Source organism: Cydia pomonella, chromosome 13 (assembly GCF_033807575.1).
Source record: "Cydia pomonella isolate Wapato2018A chromosome 13, ilCydPomo1, whole genome shotgun sequence".
Classification (NCBI taxonomy): Eukaryota; Metazoa; Arthropoda; class Insecta; order Lepidoptera; family Tortricidae; genus Cydia; species Cydia pomonella.
This window is the reverse complement of record NC_084715.1, coordinates 12,538,906-12,561,979: the sequence shown is the minus strand read 5'-3', so window position 1 is coordinate 12,561,979 and position 23,074 is coordinate 12,538,906. Positions and strand designations below refer to the sequence as shown.

General features: G+C 39.8%; 2 protein-coding genes across 3 annotated transcripts in view; one reads left to right on the top strand and one right to left on the bottom strand.

Moving 5' to 3' along the window:
* Positions 1-4,852, top strand: part of LOC133524237 (dorsal-ventral patterning protein Sog) — a 106,681-nt gene extending 101,829 nt beyond the window's left edge. The window contains exons 14-17 of one of the 2 annotated variants that reach the window (XM_061860138.1): positions 345-586; positions 2,395-2,571; positions 2,739-2,778; positions 2,868-4,852. In XM_061860138.1, coding sequence (XP_061716122.1) covers positions 345-586; positions 2,395-2,571; positions 2,739-2,778; positions 2,868-2,938 — 530 coding nt within the window. In that variant the 3' untranslated portion in view covers positions 2,939-4,852. Of the gene's footprint in view, positions 1-344; positions 587-2,394; positions 2,572-2,738 lie in introns of both variants that reach the window. The other variant, XM_061860137.1, reaches the window with a different exon arrangement.
* Positions 4,366-22,864, bottom strand: LOC133524239 (alanine--glyoxylate aminotransferase-like). The gene is made up of 8 exons (XM_061860140.1): positions 22,762-22,864; positions 18,330-18,490; positions 17,065-17,257; positions 15,652-15,820; positions 13,146-13,301; positions 8,750-8,842; positions 7,347-7,595; positions 4,366-6,354 (listed from the first exon to the last, which is right to left on the bottom strand). Exons 2-8 carry the CDS (start codon positions 18,486-18,488, stop codon positions 6,201-6,203), a joined length of 1,173 nt encoding a protein of 390 aa, XP_061716124.1. The 5' UTR covers positions 18,489-18,490; positions 22,762-22,864; the 3' UTR covers positions 4,366-6,200.
* Positions 22,865-23,074: the final 210 nt, after the last annotated feature.

Here is a 23,074-nt window from a genome sequence, read left to right as displayed (position 1 = left end):
ACATTTTAATCGTTTAGTTCAGGGTGCGACGTTTTACAAATGTATCTCACGAACGAAAACCCCATGGGATAAATGTGTAAACTCTTTCGATGGGAGTTAACAGTTGATAAATTTATCCGTAGACGTTTTTCCTCTACACCTGACTAGGAAAGGTAAATTTCACCACGGAGCTACACATTAATCTTACCCATTACTTGTAGGAGTTCTTGAAAAACTTTCAATCTGGATAGACCACTTAACGGTCCCACTAATTTACTGGTACCATAACTCTCCCCTGTAGTCCTGTACATTTGAAAAAAAATGTATATTTGAGAGTAAAACAAGAAGGCTGATTGCTTTTTCAGATTCAACCACAGCAGTATGGAACGAGTCTCACGGCTGCCATTTAGCCGGGCAGTACCACGCGCCCGGCTCCTCGTGGCACCCGTACTTGGTGCCGGGCGGCTACGACACGTGCGCGGTGTGTACGTGCGAGTTTCCGACGCGGCAGGTGAAGTGCCCGCGCGTGCGGTGCCCGCCGCTCAAGTGCTCGGACAAGGAGGCGTACAGGCCGGACAAGAAGGCGTGCTGTCGGGTGTGTCCTGAGGTCAGTTCAGCAACTGAAGTGACGTACCTACGTTTAGGAACTTCAACTTCAAAAATCGTTTATTCAAGTAGGCTTAAAAATAAGCACTTTTGACAAGTCAGTATACAAAAAATTAAATATATCTGTATATAACAAACATTCATTGGATTTTAAATAAGAAATAAATAATAACAATTGGTAACAATTAATCAATGTCAAAAATTACATATAAACAAGGGAATAAAAGTCAACCCGAAGAATAATAATCGAGCTGAATGGGAAGTGACGTCCCTTGGGTCCCATACCCCCGAGAGTCGGACAGGTCCCTCTCTCCGGCTTGCCTTGATTGGCCGGCTGGAGTGAACACTGAGCAGGGGCCGCAGGATTCTCACCTCTGGCTTGCCTTTACCGGCCGTCCAGAGTGGGGTGTCAGAGCTATATGCTCGCAGGGTGGAAGTGAAATTTGCATAAGACGCGAGTTGGCACAGTGGCTGCTTACAGCCACTGGGTAGAAAGCGGCGCACACCTCTCCACACCCTGAGCCGCTCACGCAATGTTGTCCCCTTGTCGCTCCGTGCGAGCGGCCGTTTTCGGGGACCCATATTGTGAGTTGGCAAGTCACCACCTGCCCATTTTGTCGTGTTTTTAAAAACATATGATCAGGGCAGGTGCCATAGTATTCTCCATAGTCTCGGTTACCAGTCCACTTGCAACTCAACCCAATAGCCCGGTTTATTTTGGTACCCTTTTTTTTACAATAGTCCTACACTAACCGGGGCTTGTCCTTGGGTGCACTGCTATAGTGTGAACAGGGATAATCGTCGGTTGGTGTGTACATTACATTTAGAGTAAATTGTCTTATTACAAGGGGACTCTACGTGTTGGCTTCGGCCCCACGCACGCCTTCCAAATGTCCGGGAACCCATGGTCCCGAGAATTTGTAAAAGACAGACAATAATAATAATAAAAAAAAAAATATGGGAACATATGGGACAGTGGGGTTGTGCAAATACATATTCACATAGCTGCTTTGCTGCTATGTCACTTATTCAAACTATTTGGGTACATAGAGATGATTTATAAAGCGTTATTGATAAACGGGACAAAAATGGGACAGGTAAAAATACGGGACGCGATACTTAAATACAGTGCCATATACCATATACATACATGGGATATATGTAGGTATATGGTAGAGCTAAAATGGAAATGCCGCGTTGGTGAAATACAGAGATAAACCCAAAGATTTAGCTTTTTATTAAAACTACAGTTTTAAATATACATTTATAGATAGGTATCCGCGGAACGTAAGTTACTATCAGATGTATAGGAGCGAAAATATTTGAACATGTAAGTAGTTTGATGTCTAGATAATAGAGGCTTAATTCAAATATTTATGTACACCTTGACCGCTTCGATATATATGATGGTGACTGTACGCATTAACTGTAGTAATATCGTATACCAAAATGAATACAACATAGCTGGAGTGAGGTATTATTTCGGTTTGGACCCTGGTCTCTTAAACAGAGAAATTGTAATATTCAGCAGTTTGGTTGGATTATTCCCACTAGTTATCACCAAGTTGTTGCCAGTGGTAACAAAGTGGGAATAACCCGTTTGGTTGGTTACCGAAAGGATGGTTGCGTTACTGAATGAACAGAAGGATGATCCGAACTGAAAAATTATCCTGTCCTTAGCCTTATAGCTATAAGGGCAACTTGGAATTAGTTACTACATACGTTTAATGTTTTCTACGTCTTGAAGAATCCGCTGTGGTAAAAATTTGACCTAAGTAAAATGTTTTTTTTTTTTTCTACTGTTTCCAGAAAAAACCTGAAGACGAATCGCTCATCAAAGATCAAGAAGGTGAACCGAAGACTGCGGAAGAAATCCTGGCTGAGGGAGGATGCAAATTCCCCTACGGACCGCTGCCTAATGGCAAGGAGGTGCACCCCAACATACACTCGCACGGCGAGCAGCGATGCGTCACGTGTCGCTGCAAGGTAAGATGTTTTTACCCTTTATTTTCTACCTCGGTTGCTAAAAAAACTAGTTTGCTGATTTAATCAGTTAGTGACATCTAGCTCAAATCATTTGACGGGTGAAATCTATTTACATTTATCGTTGAAAGATTTGCTTGGAACTTTCGACTTACTATATTATGTTTCAGGATGGCGAGGTGACGTGTGTGAAGAAACGGTGTGGGCGCGGCGCGTGCTTGCGGCGGCGGCGGGGCGACACGTGCTGCGCGTGCCCGCGCCACCGCCGGCAGCGGGCGCCGCGCCTGGCACGCCCGCCGCCGCCGCCGCCGAGCTGAGCGGCCGGCCGACCCCAGACCGACCACCCTGCTATGTTAACATCTGCGGCTAGCGGGACTTAACACTGCACCGACACGGCGAGCCGACCGGCGGGTGTTGACATAACACGGGTGCCCGGGGCCCCGACGTCGGACCCGGTCCCCGGACGGCTCGTAGGCTAAGTGAGTGAACGCTTCGCTCTATAGACTGATATATTTTATGTACTCGTGCGATTCGAATGTCTAGTTGTAGCCGGCGGTCGCGCCGCGACCGCGATGGCCCGGGATTCCGATCGACGGACGAATTTTAGCTTTACTGTGTATTATTCGGCGATGAATATTTACTTACCCACCGGTATTTTAATTGGTATTATGATGTCACGAAATTTTATAGGCGCATTACACGCTGACCCGACAATAAACACGTTTAGAGTATTAGAGCTCGCGCCCGGGAGTGAGAGAAGGCGAGCGGTTGATATCGTTGAAGATGTGCCATATTCTCTTAATGTAAATATAAATTATTATTTTTTACTTTACTCATGTGCATATTTATTTACGATTGTAACGTGTATGTGCGTCACGCACGCTTAGGTATTCGTATTTGAACCATCACAAGCTATCATTGGATTGGTCGCCTGATTTGTGCATTTGCTTTTAGTTTTATGTCAGTACAGTTAACTAATTTAATTTGTAGTCCTCTGTGGAAACTTGTCTGAAGGTGCTTTTCATTTAAGTCGTTACAGCAAAGATGAGTATTTATATTATCGACTGAAAAACAGTCATTTATTTCATAGCCTATAAAACAAAGTGTTATTCCTGGTCTCGACTGGTAAAGCACCATGCCACATTAGCGTTTATTGACGTGTTTATGGCATTATGATGAGTTTGCACAGTGGACTACAGGTCAATTTTGATTGAGTGTACGTATGCCAGTGCGTGAAATCGAGTCACATACGGACTCCTCAAGCGACAGATATTGTTATTCATTCATTATAAGTAATTATGTCACGTAGGTTATAAATAGGTGCAGATAAGTTGTGGCGACCGACGACTCGTCGTCGGAATGTGAATGTGTAAATAATTTAGGTATCACTTTACGTTAATGTTTAATTGCTACATAGTAATTAACGTTTTGCATTGTATATTACTTTATACTGATTACATACGGATTGTACTGCTACGGTTCAATAAGTAGGTAGCGACTAGTTTGATTAATTACTAGGTTAACGATTAGTTACGTAATTAAGGAAGCTAGTCCAAATGTTCGAAGGAGGAAGCCAGGTAGCCAGGAACCATTTTGAGAGATCATTTTACAATTCATTATAAGTTACTTAAGTAATACATTTAACTTAAGGATTTTAAAAAATTAGCCATAAAGAACAAAATTCACGTTATTGTGGGTTCTAGTCCATCAAAATATGTATTTGATTTTGTGATTACATTTTATGTTACGGCTATTTGTGGAAGTCATATGGATATTACTCAATAACAAAGGCACAAGGAGTTCTCTTGATTTAATTTTTGTTTAATCTAACAATAGGAAAGTAGCACTATGGCTTGCGAATAACATAAACTAATGGCCATAGAGGATACTATGAATTCGCTTGTACTGCAATGTTTTATTATTTAACTATTATTATAATTATCTATGTCATCTATTGGATGGCGAACGACGTAAACTCGTATCTCTGTCATATAAATATGTAGGTACCGTCGCCATTAGATATATTGGAATGGCCAAGGTGCTGCAAAAATATATCAGAATAATTTATTGGTGAACATTGGCGCGCTCCAATATCTGATGGCGAGTTTGCCCATACGGAGAGGACTTCAAACACTGAACCAAATTTTGATCAACCATTTCGTTATACCTTCACATGTTTTATTTTATTGTCTTCCTAAATTTGCATATCGTGAGTTGTTTACACTCGATTAATAGTTTGTATACAGTACGGTTAAAGAAATAAAATTATCTGTGAACACTACAATCAACTTAGTTTCAATTATTTTTTCGAAAACCTTACGATCTACGCTACTAACACCTTATCAAACTACGGCATAAACAGTTGCAAAGTGCTTTGATAATTTCCATTCAATAATAAAGCAGGTACATATGTCTAAAAATTTGCGTTAAGACCTCGTAAAGACCCAGTACTTTAGTAACTCGCTGAAACATGTAATATAAACCTACTTATACGAAAATTGTGAGATCTTCTTCTTAGCCTTTTTTAATCTTTGAGATGTAGGCCTCCTTCAATTTTTGCCATTCTGGTCTGTTTTGCGCTCTATGTACCCATTTCGGTCCAGCTGTTCTCTTGATATCGTCATACCAACGCATTTTTGGCTTCCCTGCTGGGCGCAACTCTCCTCAAGGTCTCCAATCTACCAGCCTCTTGCATCACGAGCCGTCTTTTCGGGCCACATACCCAGCCCACTCCCATTTCAGTTTTGCCATTCGCCTGGTTACATCAGTGACTTTACTGTGTTCTCGAAGCCACTTGTTTGTTTTCCTGTCCCTAAGTAAGATTCCTACCATTCTTCTTTCCATCGCTCTTTGGGTCACTTGTAATCTGTGCAAAATTTCTTTTGTAAAGACCCAGGTTTCCGCTCCGCAAGTAAGTACTGGTAGGACACACTGGTCAAATATGCGAGCCTTTTGTAGTGCTGTGAGGTTCATTTCAAAAGCGAATTTCAAGTTGGAGTATGCTGCCCATGCTAGTCTTTGCCGTCGCGCTATCTCATTTTCCTGGTTTTCCTTACCCATGACAATCTCTTGTCCCAGATATATATACTTACGGACACTTTCAACTACAACTTGGCTTACAGTAATTACAGTGTTTACGCTGTCCTTTTCTGCGACGTTTGTCATGACTTTTGTTTTATCCAAGTTCATTTCCAATCCACACTGTAATGATGCCTCGTTGAGTTCTCCTATCATGTCTTGTAGATCATTTGGATTGTTTGAGAAAAGGACAATGTCGTCAGCGAATCTCAGGTTACTGAGGTAAGCACTTTCGATTTTTTGTCCCCTATGTTCCCATTTTAATGCTTTGAATAAAACTAAAATTGTGAGAGAATAGTTAAATATTTAGAGATCATTCTATAATAATTCATAGTCAATAAAGAACTGGCGAGAAAGAAACGACACATGGACGGCATTTAAGCAGTTTAAGCCGTTTTGCGGTAAATGTTGGTGAGAAACTCCTTATATGATATTAAACAATAATAAAATAATAGAGTAACTTAGATAATAGAGCGACTAATCTCGATATGACAGAAGGCCACAGGTTCTAATCCCGCTATGAGCGTCAATGTAAAGAACAAATGGTGGTAAACTCAAAGTGATGATTTGGTCAAAGCTCGCATGGTTTCTGCCATCGCGTCCGCGACCCGGTCCGCCACTTCCATAGTGGAGTTGACTCCCATGATGCCGATCCTCAAAGCTTTGCCGACGGTAGGTCCCAGGCCTGCCATTATCATGATATTGTGCCTATAAAACATTAAGATTGTGTATAAAATGTAGAAGGAAACAATTAACTTCTGCAAGTAACTGAGCAGAAGTTGAATATGTCACGTTCTCACACGCAATAGGTACCATATTGTCGTTTACCATAAGGTCAAACTTTGCTTGTATCTTTATAAGAATAATCTGTCAGAGCGTCCTTATGGCAAGGGACAATGTGCGTGAGAACGTCACATATAATAAAAGCTATACTATATAATCCAAACTTGATTTTATGATGAGATTATCACGATTAGAAGATTAATTTCTAGATTAGGCGAAACACCACTGATACTGAATTGTCTCTCCAGGACGAACAGTGTCGACTTATGCATACTTACTAAATTACGGCACTATACGACCTACTATAATGTACAGTAGTTATACTACTGAGGGTGAAGTCACCAAAAGATGAACAGTTAAGCGACTACCCCAACTTTAGATTTTTTAAAATATGTTGTAACTTATTTTTAACAACTTTTATTTTTTAATATGATTCAACATATAATCTAGAATTCAGGATTTTTATAAAAAAAAAATATATGACGAAAAAGGGCAATTTCTCTGAACGTTTGGACCCCAAAAGATGAACCAGTATAAAACCAAAATCAAGTACCCTAATATTGAACGACATGATGCTAATAGATGAACTAGTGTAGAAAGAGTGTAGCTTTGCCCCTTTTGTTAAATTCTGCCCACTGAGCAATTATAAACTTATACTTTGAAGCGCTAATCTCATTAAGATCTCCATACAAATGGTGACTTTTGTGTGGACCGCGCATTTGACGACCGCTCTCAGCCACACGCACAGCACATTTGTCTGGGAGTTTAAATGTCACCCTCGGCAAAGTGTTGCCGCGTTAGGAAAAAATACCCTCAGGTGCGTAAAATAATTCACGATTTAATTATATCGATTTTAAAGCCAAATGTTCATCTTTTGGGGGCCGATCATCTTTTGGTGCACACTACCCTATACTCACTTTGCTCTCATGTGATCCACGAACTGCTTGTAATCGTACCCCCTCGGCAATGCAATCGTGGTGACCGTGACGAGTCGATCTTCGGGTGTCTTGATGAGGAACTGGAAGCCATATTCCTGCAGACGTTTGTAGAAGCGCGCGGTGACTGCTGCATGGCGGGCCCAGGATTTGGGAAGAGTTTCACTGATGACTTCTTCCAAACAACGTCGGAGCGCCCACACAAGTGGTGGGCTCAATGTGTGATGGTAGCTTTATCATTGGAAAATAATGGCAAGTAAACAAATGTACTCGTACCTATCTAAAACTTGGTAATAATAAAGAGAATATGAAATAGAGGTGGATTGTCAAAGAAAATTTTGTAGCTACAGTAAATTTACTGCCATCTTTCGACACATGATTAAAACTTTTAGAACGCCATTTGACTTACATCTTTATTTTTTCACTGATATGTGTTTAATTTGTTAAATATCAAAAAGTTGCGCCATCTTACCGGGCATCGGCTAAAGGTTGTGGCACCATTGCTCGAAACAATGCTGCCATACATTTGGCCTTTTATCTATTAGATGGCGCTACTTTTATTAGACGACCGGTTTGGCCTAGTGGGTAGTGACCCTGCCTACGAAGCTGATGGTCCCGGGTTCAAATCCTGGTAAGGGCATGTATTCGTGTGATGAGCATGGATATTTGTTCCTGAGTCATGGGTGTTTTCTATGTATTTAAGTATTTATAAATATTTATATATTATATATATCGTTGTCTAAGTACCCTCAACACAAGCCTTATTGAGCTTATTGTGGGACTTAGTCAATTTGTGTAATAATGTCCTATAATATTTATTTATTATTATTTATTTATTTATTTACTTTTTGATATTTAAAAAAATTAACACATATCAGTGAAAGAATAAGGATGCAAGTCAAATGGCGTTCTAAAAGTTTTAATCTTGTGTCGAAAGATGGCAGTAAATTTACTGTCGCTACTAAGGTGTATTTCCGCAGTGATTGTTACCGTAAAATATGCATACGTTGCTCCCCACTGATTAATTGAGCTCCAACAGTTTTTATATACGAAAAATATATCTCTCACTACCTCATTTCAAGTGTTGAAACATGCTACTTTAAATCGGCATTTTATATATCAACAAACCTAACACAATATAATAATTAAAAAAAATTAAATTAAATTTCGAATTTTGGAGCAAAAAAGAAGGCATATTTTACGGTACTAATCTTTACTAAATAATTGAAGCGAATAAACTTCACAGGAAAAAATACGCATTCAGTGCAGCTTCAATAAATTAGCTAGTCTACCAGCATTTCTCTTGTGATAAAACTTTCAATTTATTCTAACCTATCGTCATTGCAATATCTATCGGGAAGGAAATGGGTTATACAAATACTTACACACGGATCTTGTCATAACAGTTCCATTGCTGAGCCAATAACTTCATGTCGAAGTAGAACGGTGGCTCATGCTTCCTGTTGTTTATCTTTGCTCTGGAATCATATCATATCTATATTAGAAAATTCTTCGTATTTTTTTATGAAAACTCTTGGGTTTTCATGCATTAATATGAATGTTTTTGAAGTTACGAACTTATTTGCATTTTGCATGCATTTCTTAAAGATAAGTACATAAGTAAAAAATTATCCTTTATCAAAGAGAATTGATTGTAACAGAGAGGTAAAGTCTAAGAAAAAAACGTACCCTTAGTTTGACATCTAAAATAGATGGCGCTCTACTGCGCCATATGTTTAGCGATCACTGGATTGTCAAACGTCAATATGCAGCTTTACATCGCCATCTCGTATTAGACTTATCAAATACGAAGCACGAAATTTTCTTACATTTTACACATCTTACTCAATCAATGTATCTTGGCCTTTATAAAATGTACTGAGCGATAAGCGTAAGGATCGACTCCCTACATGCATTTAGCTGGGGCAATAATTTATTCCATTCACACCAGCTTTCGTGAAACCACCTTTCACAATTCCCTCAAAGTACGTGTCGTGTATTAGATTACTTATTTCAATTACTCCATTTATACTATTTGCCCCGGTTTCTTATCGGTGTCAAAAGGCTCGCGTGCTGCAGGAGGGTGTTGTATAAAGGTGGAATATTTTTATTGCGTATAAAATAAGTGCTCATAAAAGTTTTTTTATTATCCAATGGGCCTCAATTTTAGTGTTCGATAGGGTTATCAAGCAGAACATTCTGGCTCAACAACACCCTATCCCGGTGATTGATAGTGACATTTACGTGCACGGAAAATGTACAAGGGGATTTTAGGAGATTTACATAAAACTGTTTAATATACCGTTTGGTGTCTGTGGAAAAATCACCATTCTAATTTCTGTCCACGATTAATCTGCTGATTGATATTGACCTGCAGAGTTAAAAGCTTTGATTTCTTATGAATACTGACCAGGTAACAAATGTTTTTCAAATATAAATAAATTTGTCCGGGGATATGATTTTTCAATGCGAATTTATAGAGTTTACATTACGGCGAATTATGTTTAGAATGTTGTATGAAACAGAAATTGTGTCGTAGTATGAAAACATGAAAGCTTTGGCCGAAATCGTACACTACGTTTCACTTTAATTATACCCGTTTGATTAAAAAAAATATTTGAAAATCGGTTCACGACTCTCGGAGATATCGAGTAACATACATACTCTCCTCCTCCTCCTCCTTTTTTGAAATCGGCTAACAAAAAGAGTTAGTATATCTCAAAGTGTAGGATAATTAGACTGCATGAGATAGTTACTTTTAATCGCGAACTATAAAGAAAGCCGTAGCTAAATATTTGTGGTTTGGGGTTTGTCCCATTATAAAGTAGTTTAGCGTACAAGTGGCCAACATATTAGATATTCATATTACACTAGTAGTATAATAGCTCGAAAATTTTGAAAAATATCTTGTATATTTAGGTCATTTAGGATAAGATAAATAAAAAAGCGGAAAAGTGTGAGTCGGAATCGCTCACCGAGGGTTGTGTACTTTTTAGTATTTGTTGTTATAGCGGCATCAGTTTTTTTTTTATACCACGTCGCGGTGCCAAACAAGCATACGGCCCGCCTGATGGTAAGCAGTTTCCGTAGCCTATGTACGCCTGCAACTCTAGGGCAGTTACATGCGCGTTGCCGACCCTGAACCCCCCTCCCCCTCGTTGAGCTCTGGCAACCTTACTCACCGGCAGGAACACAACACTATGAGTAGGGTCTAGTGTTATTTGGTTAGAAATACATCTTCTTCTTCTTCTTCTTAAACCTAGCGTTTTCCCGGCCTAGCGCCAGGGTCCGCTCTCCTACTTAATCTTCTCCACTTTGCCCGATCTTCGGCATCCTCTGATGTGAGATTGCTCTCCACCATGTCCGCTCTCACGACCTCCAGCCAGCGCTTCTTAGGCCTACCGCGGCCGCGTGAACTAGGGCCTTGGACAGTGAGGTTGAGGCATCTATTTCCGACGTAGTCTACTGGTCTGCGGCTTATATGGCCATACCATCGGAGGCGACTTTCCTGCAGCTTATCCGCTACGTCACGAATTCCAAGGCTGCCACGAATGTGTTCGTTACGTATGCGATCTAATCGCGTAACGCCACACATCCATCGCAACATCTTCATTTCGGTGACGTGAAGCTGCTGGACATGTCTTCCGAGGACAGGCCAGGTCTCGCTACCATATAGTAGGACTGGTCGGATGATGCTCTTGTACACAAGGCCCTTTAGCTTCACCGGTATCCTAGGGTCGCAGATGACACCGGTTACTTCTCGCCATTTTGCCCAAGCAGCACTTATTCGGACTTGGACGTCGTGATCGATTTCACCAGATTCGTGCAGCACGGAACCAAGGTATTTGAATTTATTCGTTTTCACGACAAATTCGTCTCCTACCTTTATGGGGTCGGGGTCCGTGCCGCCACATGCCATGTACTCGGTCTTCGCAACATTTAGTTTCAGACCGCCATTCTCTAGCGCACCCTTCCATTTATTCACTTTATGCTCCAGTTTCTGTTTGTCCTCATCTGTCAGTGCAATGTCATCAGCGTACATCATCAGCCACGGAGATGGTTCATGGACTTTTGCCGAAACAATGTCTAGCACTACGCTGAACAGAAAAGGACTCAGGGCTGAGCCTTGGTGAACGCCAACTGTGATAGGGAATGGGTGAGTATCGCCAACGGCGGTCCTTACTATGGATTCCGAATTGTGGTACATGTCTCGGATAATATCAATATAGGTTTGTGGCACATTCTTCTCCTTCAAAGCCCACCAGATTACCTGGCGCGGTACGCAGTCGAAGGCCTTCTGCAGATCCAGAAAAGCCATATGCAAGGGCTTTTTCTTTTCTCTGTAGGCCTCGACTAGCATTCTTAGGGCAAAGATGGGATCTATAGTGCCACAGCCAGGACGAAACCCATACTGACACTCCGAGACCGTGCACTCTTGCCGGAGCCTTGAGTCGATTACGCGCTCGAAGAGTTTCATGGTGTGACACATGACCTTAATACCTCGGTAGCTTCCACAGTCCTGTACACTACCTTTGCCTTTATAAATTGGCGTTATAATGCTCAATCTCCATGAATTGGGCATCTTGCGGCTGGTGAGTATGCGATTAAAAAGGTCAGTAAGTATGATCACACCATGAGGACCCATCGATTTCCACGCTTCAATCGGTATGTCGTCAGGACCCACGGCCTTCCGATTTTTCATGTTGCGAAGACAATTTTGCACCTCATCTGGTGTAATAGGGGCAACAAGTCCAAGATTAGGGGGCAGTTCCGGAGGAGAGACATTTGCGTGTTGCGTGTTCAGCAACTCGTTAAAGTAGCTACGCCACCTCTCCTTTACTCGGAATACGTCGCAAACCAAAGTGCCGTTGGAGTCAGTAATACACAGACATTTGGTTATGTCTTGTGTTGACTTCTCCCGGGCCTTTGCCAAGCGAAAGATGGATTTTTGGCCCTCTTTGGTCTCCAATGCGTCATACAATGGTGACAATTGGTCTTGCCGGGCTTTGGCAACGGCTCGTTTTGCGGCACATTTGGCTGCTTTGTACGATTCACGGTCTTCAGGGGATTCGGTCTCTTGCCACTTTTTAAAAAGTGTCTTCTTCTCCCGAACTGCCTCCTGCACTGAGTCATTCCACCACCACGTCTCCTTGTCGATGACTCGGCCTCCCTTGGAAGTGCCGAGCACCCGTTTACCCAGTGCGCTGACTGCTGACTGAATCTTAGAGCACTGACTATCGGCGGACTCTTCCTCGCTTGGGCGTAAATCTAAAGTTAGAGCGGCCTCGTGGAAGTCATCCCCTTTTGGTCCATTCAGCAGCCACCACTTAGTCCTGGGCCTACGTCGCTCGGGTACTTTCTTCTTCGGTATTACCAGCATGTCCATGACAAGGATGCGGTGTTGCGATGTGAGGCTTTCGCCAGGAATAACTTTGCAGTTAGACACTTTGCCGATTTGGCTCCTTCTTATGAGCAGGTAGTCTATCTGGGTGGAGTGTGACCCACTCTTGTAGGTTATGAGGTGCTCAGGTTTCTTTTGAAAGAAAGTGTTCACTACTGCTAGATCTGGTTAGAAATACATCATCTGTGAAAATATAAACTGTCTATCTATCACGGCCTGGTGACAGACGGACGGACAGCGAGGTCTTAGTAATACGGTCCCAAAAAAGGGACGCAAACTACTTAGAGCAGGAATATCAACCAAAGAAACTCAAGACAGACAGTGGGCTCGAGAGGACTAAACCTATTTAGTTTTAACCGATTGTTCCAAAGATAACGTACTCTGCTCGGGCGCTGAAAGCTACAGGCGATATGCCAGCAGGCCCGCTTAACGCTTTTTGGCCTGAAGTGTACACGCCGTCGACGCCCCACTCATCCATGAAGAATGGCACTGCACCAAGAGACACCACGGTGTCGACTAGCAGCAGAGTTCCATATCTGAAAACAATATTGTGTCTTGTTAATTATATTGTAAGACGACTTTTTCATCACACCAGCCCTGAACTTGTACGTAAAGTTAAGACTATCAAAAAGCGTATTAATACCTAGTACAAATTGATACGTAACATACACATACGTAAAAACCCTACAAATAAAAAAACATCCTCTAACACGCTGCTAGCAGGCAGTGTGCCCAGTAGGCTGGCCGCATTTTCCCGTTGAATGGCGATGCTAATTCTTTGGAAAAAATACTGACCAGCCCTTTGGTCTCCCGTGGCACCCACCAAACGCGACGCCAAATCCCCATGGCCATTTTATGTTCATCGGTCATATTTTTTCACAAAAGGCCGGTCACTTCAATAACGTCAATACGGGTAAGTGTGGCTGGCCTTACACATTGATTAGTGTTTGTATCATTTGCCACTAAACATAAGTAGCAAATATATAAACTCGCAATAAACTCTACGTAATCAATCGGTAAACAGGCCCCAATGTGTAGGCCTGACACTTACCTCTATGCCACACTTATCCGTTATAACCTTACTTATTTTTAATTTCAAGCTGCTCTCATTGCAATATTTAAAATAGTTTAGCACCATCTTCAAGTTACAAAAGTTACAAAATTGCAGTAGGTTGTAAACTAGTTAGTTTTAATCAACCTAGCTTAAAACTGCCGCTAGTACGTAATAAAATTACAACGGCAGACAGAAGCGTTCATTTAAAAGAAAGTTCCAGAATGCGGTTGTAGAAAGTTTGTATCTTCCGTGCACTTTCCATTTTGCCTTGCATGCTAATTGCAGTCGTTCTCAGGATACAATTAAAGGAGTTTTTCATCTCACCTAGTATCCGGAGACCTCAGACGGGCAAAAAGTCAAGTCACGGAGAAAAGAGAGAGCGAATATAATTAAATTGTTCGGCCTCTTGTGTCCCTATTCTCAGAGGGCAATCGAAGAGTTTTTCTCCTGAAAGTTCTTTTTCTTTTTAGTTTGGCACTGAAAGAAGCTCGGCTAAAATAGTTACCGTGTTCCTGGGAGTCGGTGAGCGTTTTTTCACTAAGTATTTATAGGTATTTGCACAGACATTTTCAGATTGTAGCAGAGCAGACAGTCTAATTACACTTCGAGTTTGGTCATTTAGATATTACGAGGGGGTAGTCAGATTTAAGTTACTTTGTTTATTACTAACTATTTATTATTTATTGGGTCAACATAAGACGATAATATACAGCAAAGAGAATTTATTGTAATAGAGAGGTAAAGTCTAAGAAAAAAACGTGCTTCTTATTTTGACACCCAAAACAGATGGCGCTGTTCTGCGCCATCTGTTTTGCGGTCACTGAATTGTCAAACGTCAACTTTTGTCAAGCAGAGTTACCACAAAATTTTTGGAGCTATACAGCGCCATCTCGTTTACTTGTCAAATTCGAAGCACGAAATTGGCTTAGATTTTACGCATCTCACTCAATCAATGAATCATTGACATACTGTAAATAAAGCTTCAATAAAAACTAAAATAAACTAATTTCTCATTAAAACTAAACTACCTGTTATACCTTGGTTATAAAACTTAAAATAGACTTAAAACTAGTCTATATTTTTAGTCTGATTAGGAATACCAGTTGTTTTATACTACCTACCTATATATTTATTGAAAATATCTAGTGTGCAAATAATTGGCACTGTAGATATAAAATCATTGTTGGTCCGATATCAAGTCTCTACGTTATAAATGTTTTGCTTTTATGCTCCTGAATCGCTATGGTTTGAAACTTCGACCTGTCGAAATGAGGTCACATGAAAGAGTTTTGCTTGTTCCGGATTGGGTCGTCTCACTACTAACCACTTTCAGAAGAGTTTAGGAGTGGAATGAATATGTACTAGTTCTTTAGACACGTCAAACATGTAAAACGATACTTTGTGTTAACAATTATTTACTTAGATGATAGCAATTTTGTAATGCCAGGTAGTAGTTCCCAAGTGAGTAATGAGCGACCAATAAGTGGCGTCATTTATAAAATTAATGTATGTATAGTACTTAAATACATTTTTTTTACTTTAAATATTGTTGATGGCATTCACAAAAGCTGAACGCAGATGGTATTTTAAGTATATATTTACCGGGTGTGGCCTGTAAAACGAGCAATAAATTTAATTGTAGGCTGTACTCCGTGTAATTGACGTTGATTGACACGCTTTAAACATAACAAAATGTATTGAAAAAGTTATTTTTAAAAGTAGCTTAGTACTTATATTCTTCGGTTTTGTTAAAAAAATACCATAAGCAACCTATATAATCTGTGGCTGTCATGAATATAAAATTATATACGGAAGTATCAAAATAATCTTACTTATGGCAGAGCTTCCCAAGACCCTCCAAATTTTGGATGGTGCCCGTCGAAGAGTCCCCGTGTGTGATGAACATCCCAGCTGGACGATGTTTCTTCAACGCTGACTCTATTTCTTCCAATGAAAAAGTTGTAAACGGTACTGAAGTAAAAATTGTCTCCACTTTAATACCTGAAAAAGTAAAATTATCTTGTCTTTACGGTGTTGATTCCGTGCTTTTGAAAACAGCCATTTAGAAATGGTAGTAAAATTCGAAATCATGAATGTGCTAAGTTTTTTAACAATATTTTTAAGGCCCCGTGGAGTTTAACAAAATACTTCAGTTCAAGAACCGCCACGGATGCACGGGATTCAAGGTGAGATAATTGCGTTTTCCTTAGGACGTCAACACAGTGGATGCTTATTTACACTCATGTCACATTTGGAGTTGCAATCGACTATAAGCTACGGTCTTCACTAGAACTTGGGTCGTATGCTTGACTATTTAAAAAGGCTAGACGGGTTGGAAAGTTAATTTATGTTATGATTGTCTAATAAGAAATCAATTGCTTAATCAGGATCAAGAGCACGTGGACATGTGCCAAAATTGTGCCTATGTAGGATATTCGTTTATATACGTACTAAATCCAACTGTACTACGTTATGCAACGGTCTTAATTTTTGGTGGGCGTTCACGTTCATGCGTTACAGTGTCGTGTGTTCCGAGCAATGGGGCAGCATGAACCTCTGTTAAATATTCTGCGGCGGTGCACGAAACAAGTGACGCGTATGCATACGGCTTTATCGAATTTAAAAAATATTTGAAAATCGCTGGTCGACCATTTCGTATGCCATCTGTCCCGGAATAGGTAGCTTGATCTGAGCGCTTTGTGCATGATTCCTGTAAAACTATACGGGACTAAGAATGATATTCGAGTTTTTATTGAAAGCTTCCGATATAGCGATTATGTGAAGAGACAATATCACTAATGAACTGACAAGGTTTATTAGTCGATGCATTAAGTTCACCTATTTGATGAAGTCACGAACATATCACAATGCTGATGTATGAAGCCAGAAATGTGGTGTCGTCATACACCACATTTGTGGCTCGTTCTTTTTTATATATTTCATACCAAAATAATATCTATAAATAAATAAATAAATATTATAGGACATTATTACATTTATTACACAAATTGACTAAGTCCCACAGTAAGCTCAATAAGGCTTGTGTTGAGGGTATTTAGACAACGATATATATAATATATAAATACTTAAATACCTACATAGAAAACACCCATGACTCAGGAACAAATATCCATGCTCATAACACGAATAAATGCCCTTACCAGGATTTGAACCCGGGACCATCAGTTTCGTAGGCAGGGTCACTACCCACTAGGCCAAACCGGTCGTCTATAGTTATGACTTACCATATCTGCTGGCCATTTTAGTAGCCCGTTCGTCCCATATACTCCTGTTAGGGACGAGCAGCAGCTCGCCAGGGGCGAGGAGGTTGCTGATGATGGTCTCCATGCCCGTGTGGCCTGAACCGCTGATGGCGAGCACCAGGGGGCTTCGTGTTTGGAATAAATATTGAATGCCCGCTCGAATGTCATCCATTACCTGGAGTAATGCAACATGTTACACTCTGCACACGCATATGCTATTGAAAGAAATACTCCTAAATAAGTTTTTGGCAAAAAAAAAATTAGGTTTACAAGCTTTTATTGCTGACTGTACTTTTCTTTCCACGGGCAACTAATACTCATTGAGACAATTCTAACAACCCCAAACACAGTTTGTTTGCGTTGTTTTATTACAGATTTCCCATGGCCACCTCGTCTCCATCATCAGATCAGATCCATGTCATCATAATATTGCATTATCATATCATGCGATTTACATATGTATGCAAAATTTCAGCTCAATCGGAAATAGGAAGTGGTGGAAGTGAAATTTGACCAATTTCGCTTCTAAGATTTGACCCTCACTAACCAACACATGTACTCATACAGGGCAAGTTAAATAAAAGCTTGTAAAAATGGAAAAATCATCATATGTGTAGCATAAGTAGGTACGATCTTCAAACATTTAAGAGAAATAACACAAATTTAATGGAGCCAGTTTCACAAGAACCTACAGCCTTAAACTAATAATTATTGATCTTTGTTTTTTGTATAAATAAATAAATATTATAGGACATTATTACACAAATTGACTAAGTCCCACAGTAAGCTCAATAAGGCTTGTTGTTGTTGTTGTTACTTACACAACGATATATATAACATATAATTATTTATAAATACGTAAATACATAGAAAACACCCATGACTCACTAACAAATATCCGTGCACATGACACGAATAAACGCCCTTACCAGGATTTGAACCCGGGACCCTCGGCTTCATAGGCAGGGTCACTATCCACTAGGCCAGACCGGTCGTATGTAAGGTAGTTTTGCACAATGTAATTTTGATAGACTTTAATATATTTTTCCTGTCATCCGTTGATCACGAACGCTAGGCTTCGAAATGTCGGGGTGTATTCCAATCAAATAGTGTTATTTAATGAGTAGCAATCGCGGTACTCGAAGAGAATATTATTACACTGTAGTTTTTTTCTGCGGTCCGGTATAAAATCACCTGTCAAGCAAATAAAAAATAAGCCACATCTTATTATTATTAAGTACACTTACATTGAAGTATTCATCGCATATCGGCGATATCACAGGCCTGGTCAGGGCTTCGGCGACAGATGGCCAAACATCGCAGGGACCTGGACCACACATCAGCGGCTTGATGAACTGCCGATCTCGGATCACCGGCTCAGACAATGTTAACTTATGGGATGTCATTCCTAGAAAACAATGTTTGTTATGTAAGCTCACACATATTATACCTTACATTAAAAAAGTCAAGATATTAGAAATACATAAATTGCACACACTACATCACTTCTACAGTGTGTAAATTCAATACGGGCGAATATTTAAACGGTAGTTAGCATAAGACCTAAAAGTATATTGAGATAAATTTTGCTTAGAAATACAATGAAAATATCAACCATACATAATAATTCGGCACGCATTGTGAAGCAACACACAAGTTACGAGATACGGGCTTTTTAAAGTAACTGTCAACGCTTATTGGCAGTTATTATAAAAAGCTCGGTATCTCGTAATGTCATGTTACGTTATGTCTCGTAATGTTTGCAGTACATTGCTGCTCGGTAAATTAAAAAAAATACGGGGTCACAATATCACATCGATCTGTTCTGTGATAGCTTTAGTTCAATTCGTAAACTAATGAGCCAAGATTTCCGCCACTGTTAACACTTATGCAATTCCATCTTATTTATTTATCTTTTGTTCTTCTCGTTAAATGTTTAACTCACTCTCACTGTCAAGAAACATAATTATAAGCATAACAGTTATTATTAATTCTGCAATTTCGCACGTCATGTACTTTATGCAGTTTCTACCTGTGGAAACTTGTAATTGGCTTACTGTTTTTATTTCGAAACCTATTTTGTTACATTAGCTGTAAGTTTTCCCAAGAAAATTTTTTTTAAGTGTAACTTAAAATTAATGATTTCACGGTAAAATTCTATATCTGGTTTAATTTATAGCCCGCATTGGATTGACACACTGTATAAATTTGACGTTTCTGACGAGTGCAAGATTTGCCAATGAAATACAAATACAGCGTCGTCGGTACTATCGGTAGCATGGTCGTGTTTTTAATGTTTTTATCGCCTGTCCCCATGCATGCTTGCCACATTCTAAATAAAGTAGTATGTAAGTGTGAAAGGGACGCATGATGCGAGAGGCGATTCAAACTTTTTATTAACACGAGATAGAAACTACCTTCGTCATAGTAACTAATGAAGTATTTCTATGTAAGTAGTTATAGTTGTGTTAGTTGTAGTTGTAAAGTGTAGTTGTAGTTGTATGTCAGTATGTAGTTTTGTATTCATTTGAAAAGAAAAAAAATGGAACACTAACATGCAGCGGGTACCCTTTTAAATCCGTACGTTTAAAAGCAGTAAGCACCTTATTTTATCTTGCATTTAAATGTTAAAAACCCAAGAGTGCTCGCCAAGACCGGCAAAGTGTTGACTTAAAATATCTGTTTTCAGTGACCGATATTTCGAGCAAGTAACCGTGAAGTTTGGTTACCGGAATCGGGTTAATGTTTAGATTTAGTGCTAATAGGGTTGTTGTAAATTTGCTACAATGTTCTGGCGTTATCGGATGGCACATTTGGCAAGAGAACCTCACTCGCCCAGGGCGCGAGCGACGTGCCAGCCCCATATTTGTGCCACTTGCTACAGTTCTATGAAGCTGGATCGCGTTTTAACAGCTTTTATGCTTTTTACATGGGCTTTTATTTTCCAATTAATATGTGTGATATTACGGCACGGGCGGCGAGTTCACTGATAACAGGGTCAGTAGAATATGAATATCGATAAACGTGTAGCGTGTCATTAACCTTTTGAACGCTTTATGTCATAAACACAAACATCACTCAAATGCCCAGCTTCCGGGTGCGAGCGAGCATGTAAACCTTACTTGTGAAAGTTACATTAACAGCGGCCGCCGTAATATCTAAAGTTGTCCTTGGCGCGGTGGGCACATCTAGTAAAGACGCCTTTAGGTGTTCTTGGCATTCAAAAGGTTAAACACCAATGTGAATGTCCGACTGAGATTCCATAATGCATCGTTTTAATTTGTTAGTCATCTGTTTCTATATCCTTTTATTAGTTTTTACACTATCTTTTAAAATATATAATATGAATAAAACTGAAATATAGTTATCTAAATAAAATCACTATGGACGTCTTAGGTGGCAATAAGATGTTGATGAACGAGTAGTTATCTAAGAGATCGTACCCAGTCTGCAAAAAGAATATTTATTTAAGCGATAACTTATTATACCTAACTTGACATCCAAAGCCACGAGTTTACTATACAAAACAAAAGATAAGCTGAGCATAGCAAAAATAATCTTAATTTGACATTATAGTACAGTTAGATTTTGAGATAACACATACAAACACAAAGAGAATGATTAGGTAAACCTTTCGGCCTACTCATCATCATAATAAATATAGGTTACGGCCTTAATGTCCAGGGACTCTTCCCTATATCTATTATCTGAATCCTCTGATTCAGATTATAATAGGAGTACCAACTTATAGATCATATTCAAATTGATTTTAACGGGAATAGAGGCAAATTATAATGTAAAAACGATTTGACAGGTTAAGGAAAACTCATGATCACAAACTATTTGACTTCGACTACCTATTCAGCACTTTTGATCAGGAATAGCAGACGCTGAGGTATTGCTAAGTGTGACGGAGATCGAAAAGCGTGGAGTTTCTTCGACAAATTGATTCAATTCCCAGAGTGACTGTCGATGCCCTCCCCGTAGGATAGGTAGGGAAGACGACAGAGCCTCCGCTGAGACTCGAGCGCGCAAATACGTATGCCTCGTAATTTCCTTTATCACGCCTTTTACTAAACTAGTGTAAAAAATAACATTCATCCGTCTAACATAAAACACACATTTGAAAATTGCAGGTTATAAAATTATCTTTCTTAGAAAGTGCCTGTCATGTTCTGCTAGTAAATGAGTAACAAACAAACGACACAGCATTAACCACTTTCTTAGTGAAATGTACTGATCCTGTTTAATTAGTAAAATGTATCGCTACACTACACACTAGGTAGGTCGTCGTCATCGTCAGCATCAAAAGTAGCGTATGAAACTATGTGTAATAAAAAAAACCGGCCAAGTGCGAGTCGAACTCGCACAGGAAAGGTTCCGTACCATTGTCTAAAAAACGGTCATCCATACAAGTACTGACTCCGCCCGACGTTTCTTAACTTCGGTGATTGGATGAGAACCTCGAGATTGGAAAGAAATATTTATTTTATTCCGTTTTTAGTATTTGTTGTTATAGCGGCAACAGAAACACATAATCTGTAGAAATTTCAACTGGCTAACTATCACGGTTCATGAGATACAGCCTGGTGACAGAGGGATGGACGGACGGACGGACAGCGGAGTCAGTAATAGTGTCCCAGTTTGACACTTGGGTACGGAACCCAAAAAGTATTCATTATCTAATAGGTTAACGAAATATATGTAGATTAGCGACGGAATAAATATAGACGAAGCTCTTAAAACATTTTCGACTTTGAAAAACGGCTCATATCACTGAATGTTATCCCTTCTCCATAAATAAACCCCGCCCACAGTTTAAGATATTACCCAATCCATAAATTTCACGATTAAAAAAAGTAGTACTTTATCAATAATAGGTTTGATTGACTTAGTCAGACTTCTATAGTTATTGTTGTTCGTTGATGTAGAACAATTAAACTGTGAAAAATACTTTTCAACGCGTAATGTATAGATATATCATTATTTGGAAAAGTATTCGATGGTGGCAAATACTTTGGCATGTTGTTTCGTCCGCTTCTCTCGATGCTCACTGAGCACAGTAAGCTAGAAACTGCTTGAGCAGTTTACAAAAGGCTCCATCACACCGACGCGGTAACGGCACTGACGCTGATTGCACGCGGTGCCGCTCGACTCGGAATGCACAGAACGTTATGAGCCGAAGCGCGGCGCCGCGTTCAATCCGGCCTCGATCGAGTGTGTTAGACAATATTCATGCCTATATGATTTAAGACACAAATATTACATAAATTCGATTTACAAATTGAGGTTATTAGCCGTAGATAACTTGCAACGCGGTTGCAACGCGGGTCCGCGATCAAAACACTTTCAATCCGCCGATCGCGCTCAATGCTCCTTGTTCCGCGACCGCTCCGGAACGCTTCGCGTCGGTGTGACTGAGCCTTAAGTACCTATATAAATAACTATTTGCTAGTAGTTGTAATCAAAGCACGACGAACTAAAACAAGTATAATAAATATTTTCATAGCGTTAAGGAAGGAAAATATATACATATACCTAACTAACCTATTTAAAATGTAACATTCATACACAGACAGACTTGTTTACGTGAAATTTAAAAATAGAATTATACAATGTTAGCGAATGTAACAGAAAAACAAAAATATTTACACAAAATAAAATAATCTCTCAACTCACTTTTCGTAGTTTAGGAATAGCAAAAAACGTCACACGTTCCACAAGTCCGAGAACATTAGTCCGTAGTCTGCGCACAGTTCTGTGATGTCTGCTTCTTTGATGCCAACTGAGTGAAGTACGAAGTTGAGTTTTAATGACGTCACTGTACCCGAGTGATAACGTGATTAGCTATTTAGCTAGTACTGATTATTTTACTGTTCCCGGTTGATAAGGAGCTCTCCGAGTCAGCTAGTTAACCCCGACTTGGTCTAATGGTAATTAGGTTGATGCGTTAAGCAACTAAGTACTTCACTTTCTCTTTGTTAGTAAATTC

What these genes read in the sequence shown, in the direction of transcription:
- LOC133524239 (XM_061860140.1), bottom strand. Translation starts at nt 18,488, where the DNA reads ATGACATCCCATAAGTTAACATTGTCTGAGCCGGTGATCCGAGATCGG. An exon ending in TATGCGATGAATACTTCAAT is followed by an intron (nt 17,258 to 18,329) that starts GTAAGTGTACTT and finishes GCATTACTCCAG; the next exon opens with GTAATGGATGACATTCGAGC. An exon ending in TGTTATGACAAGATCCGTGT is followed by an intron (nt 7,596 to 8,749) that starts GTAAGTATTTGT and finishes CCAATGATAAAG; the next exon opens with CTACCATCACACATTGAGCC.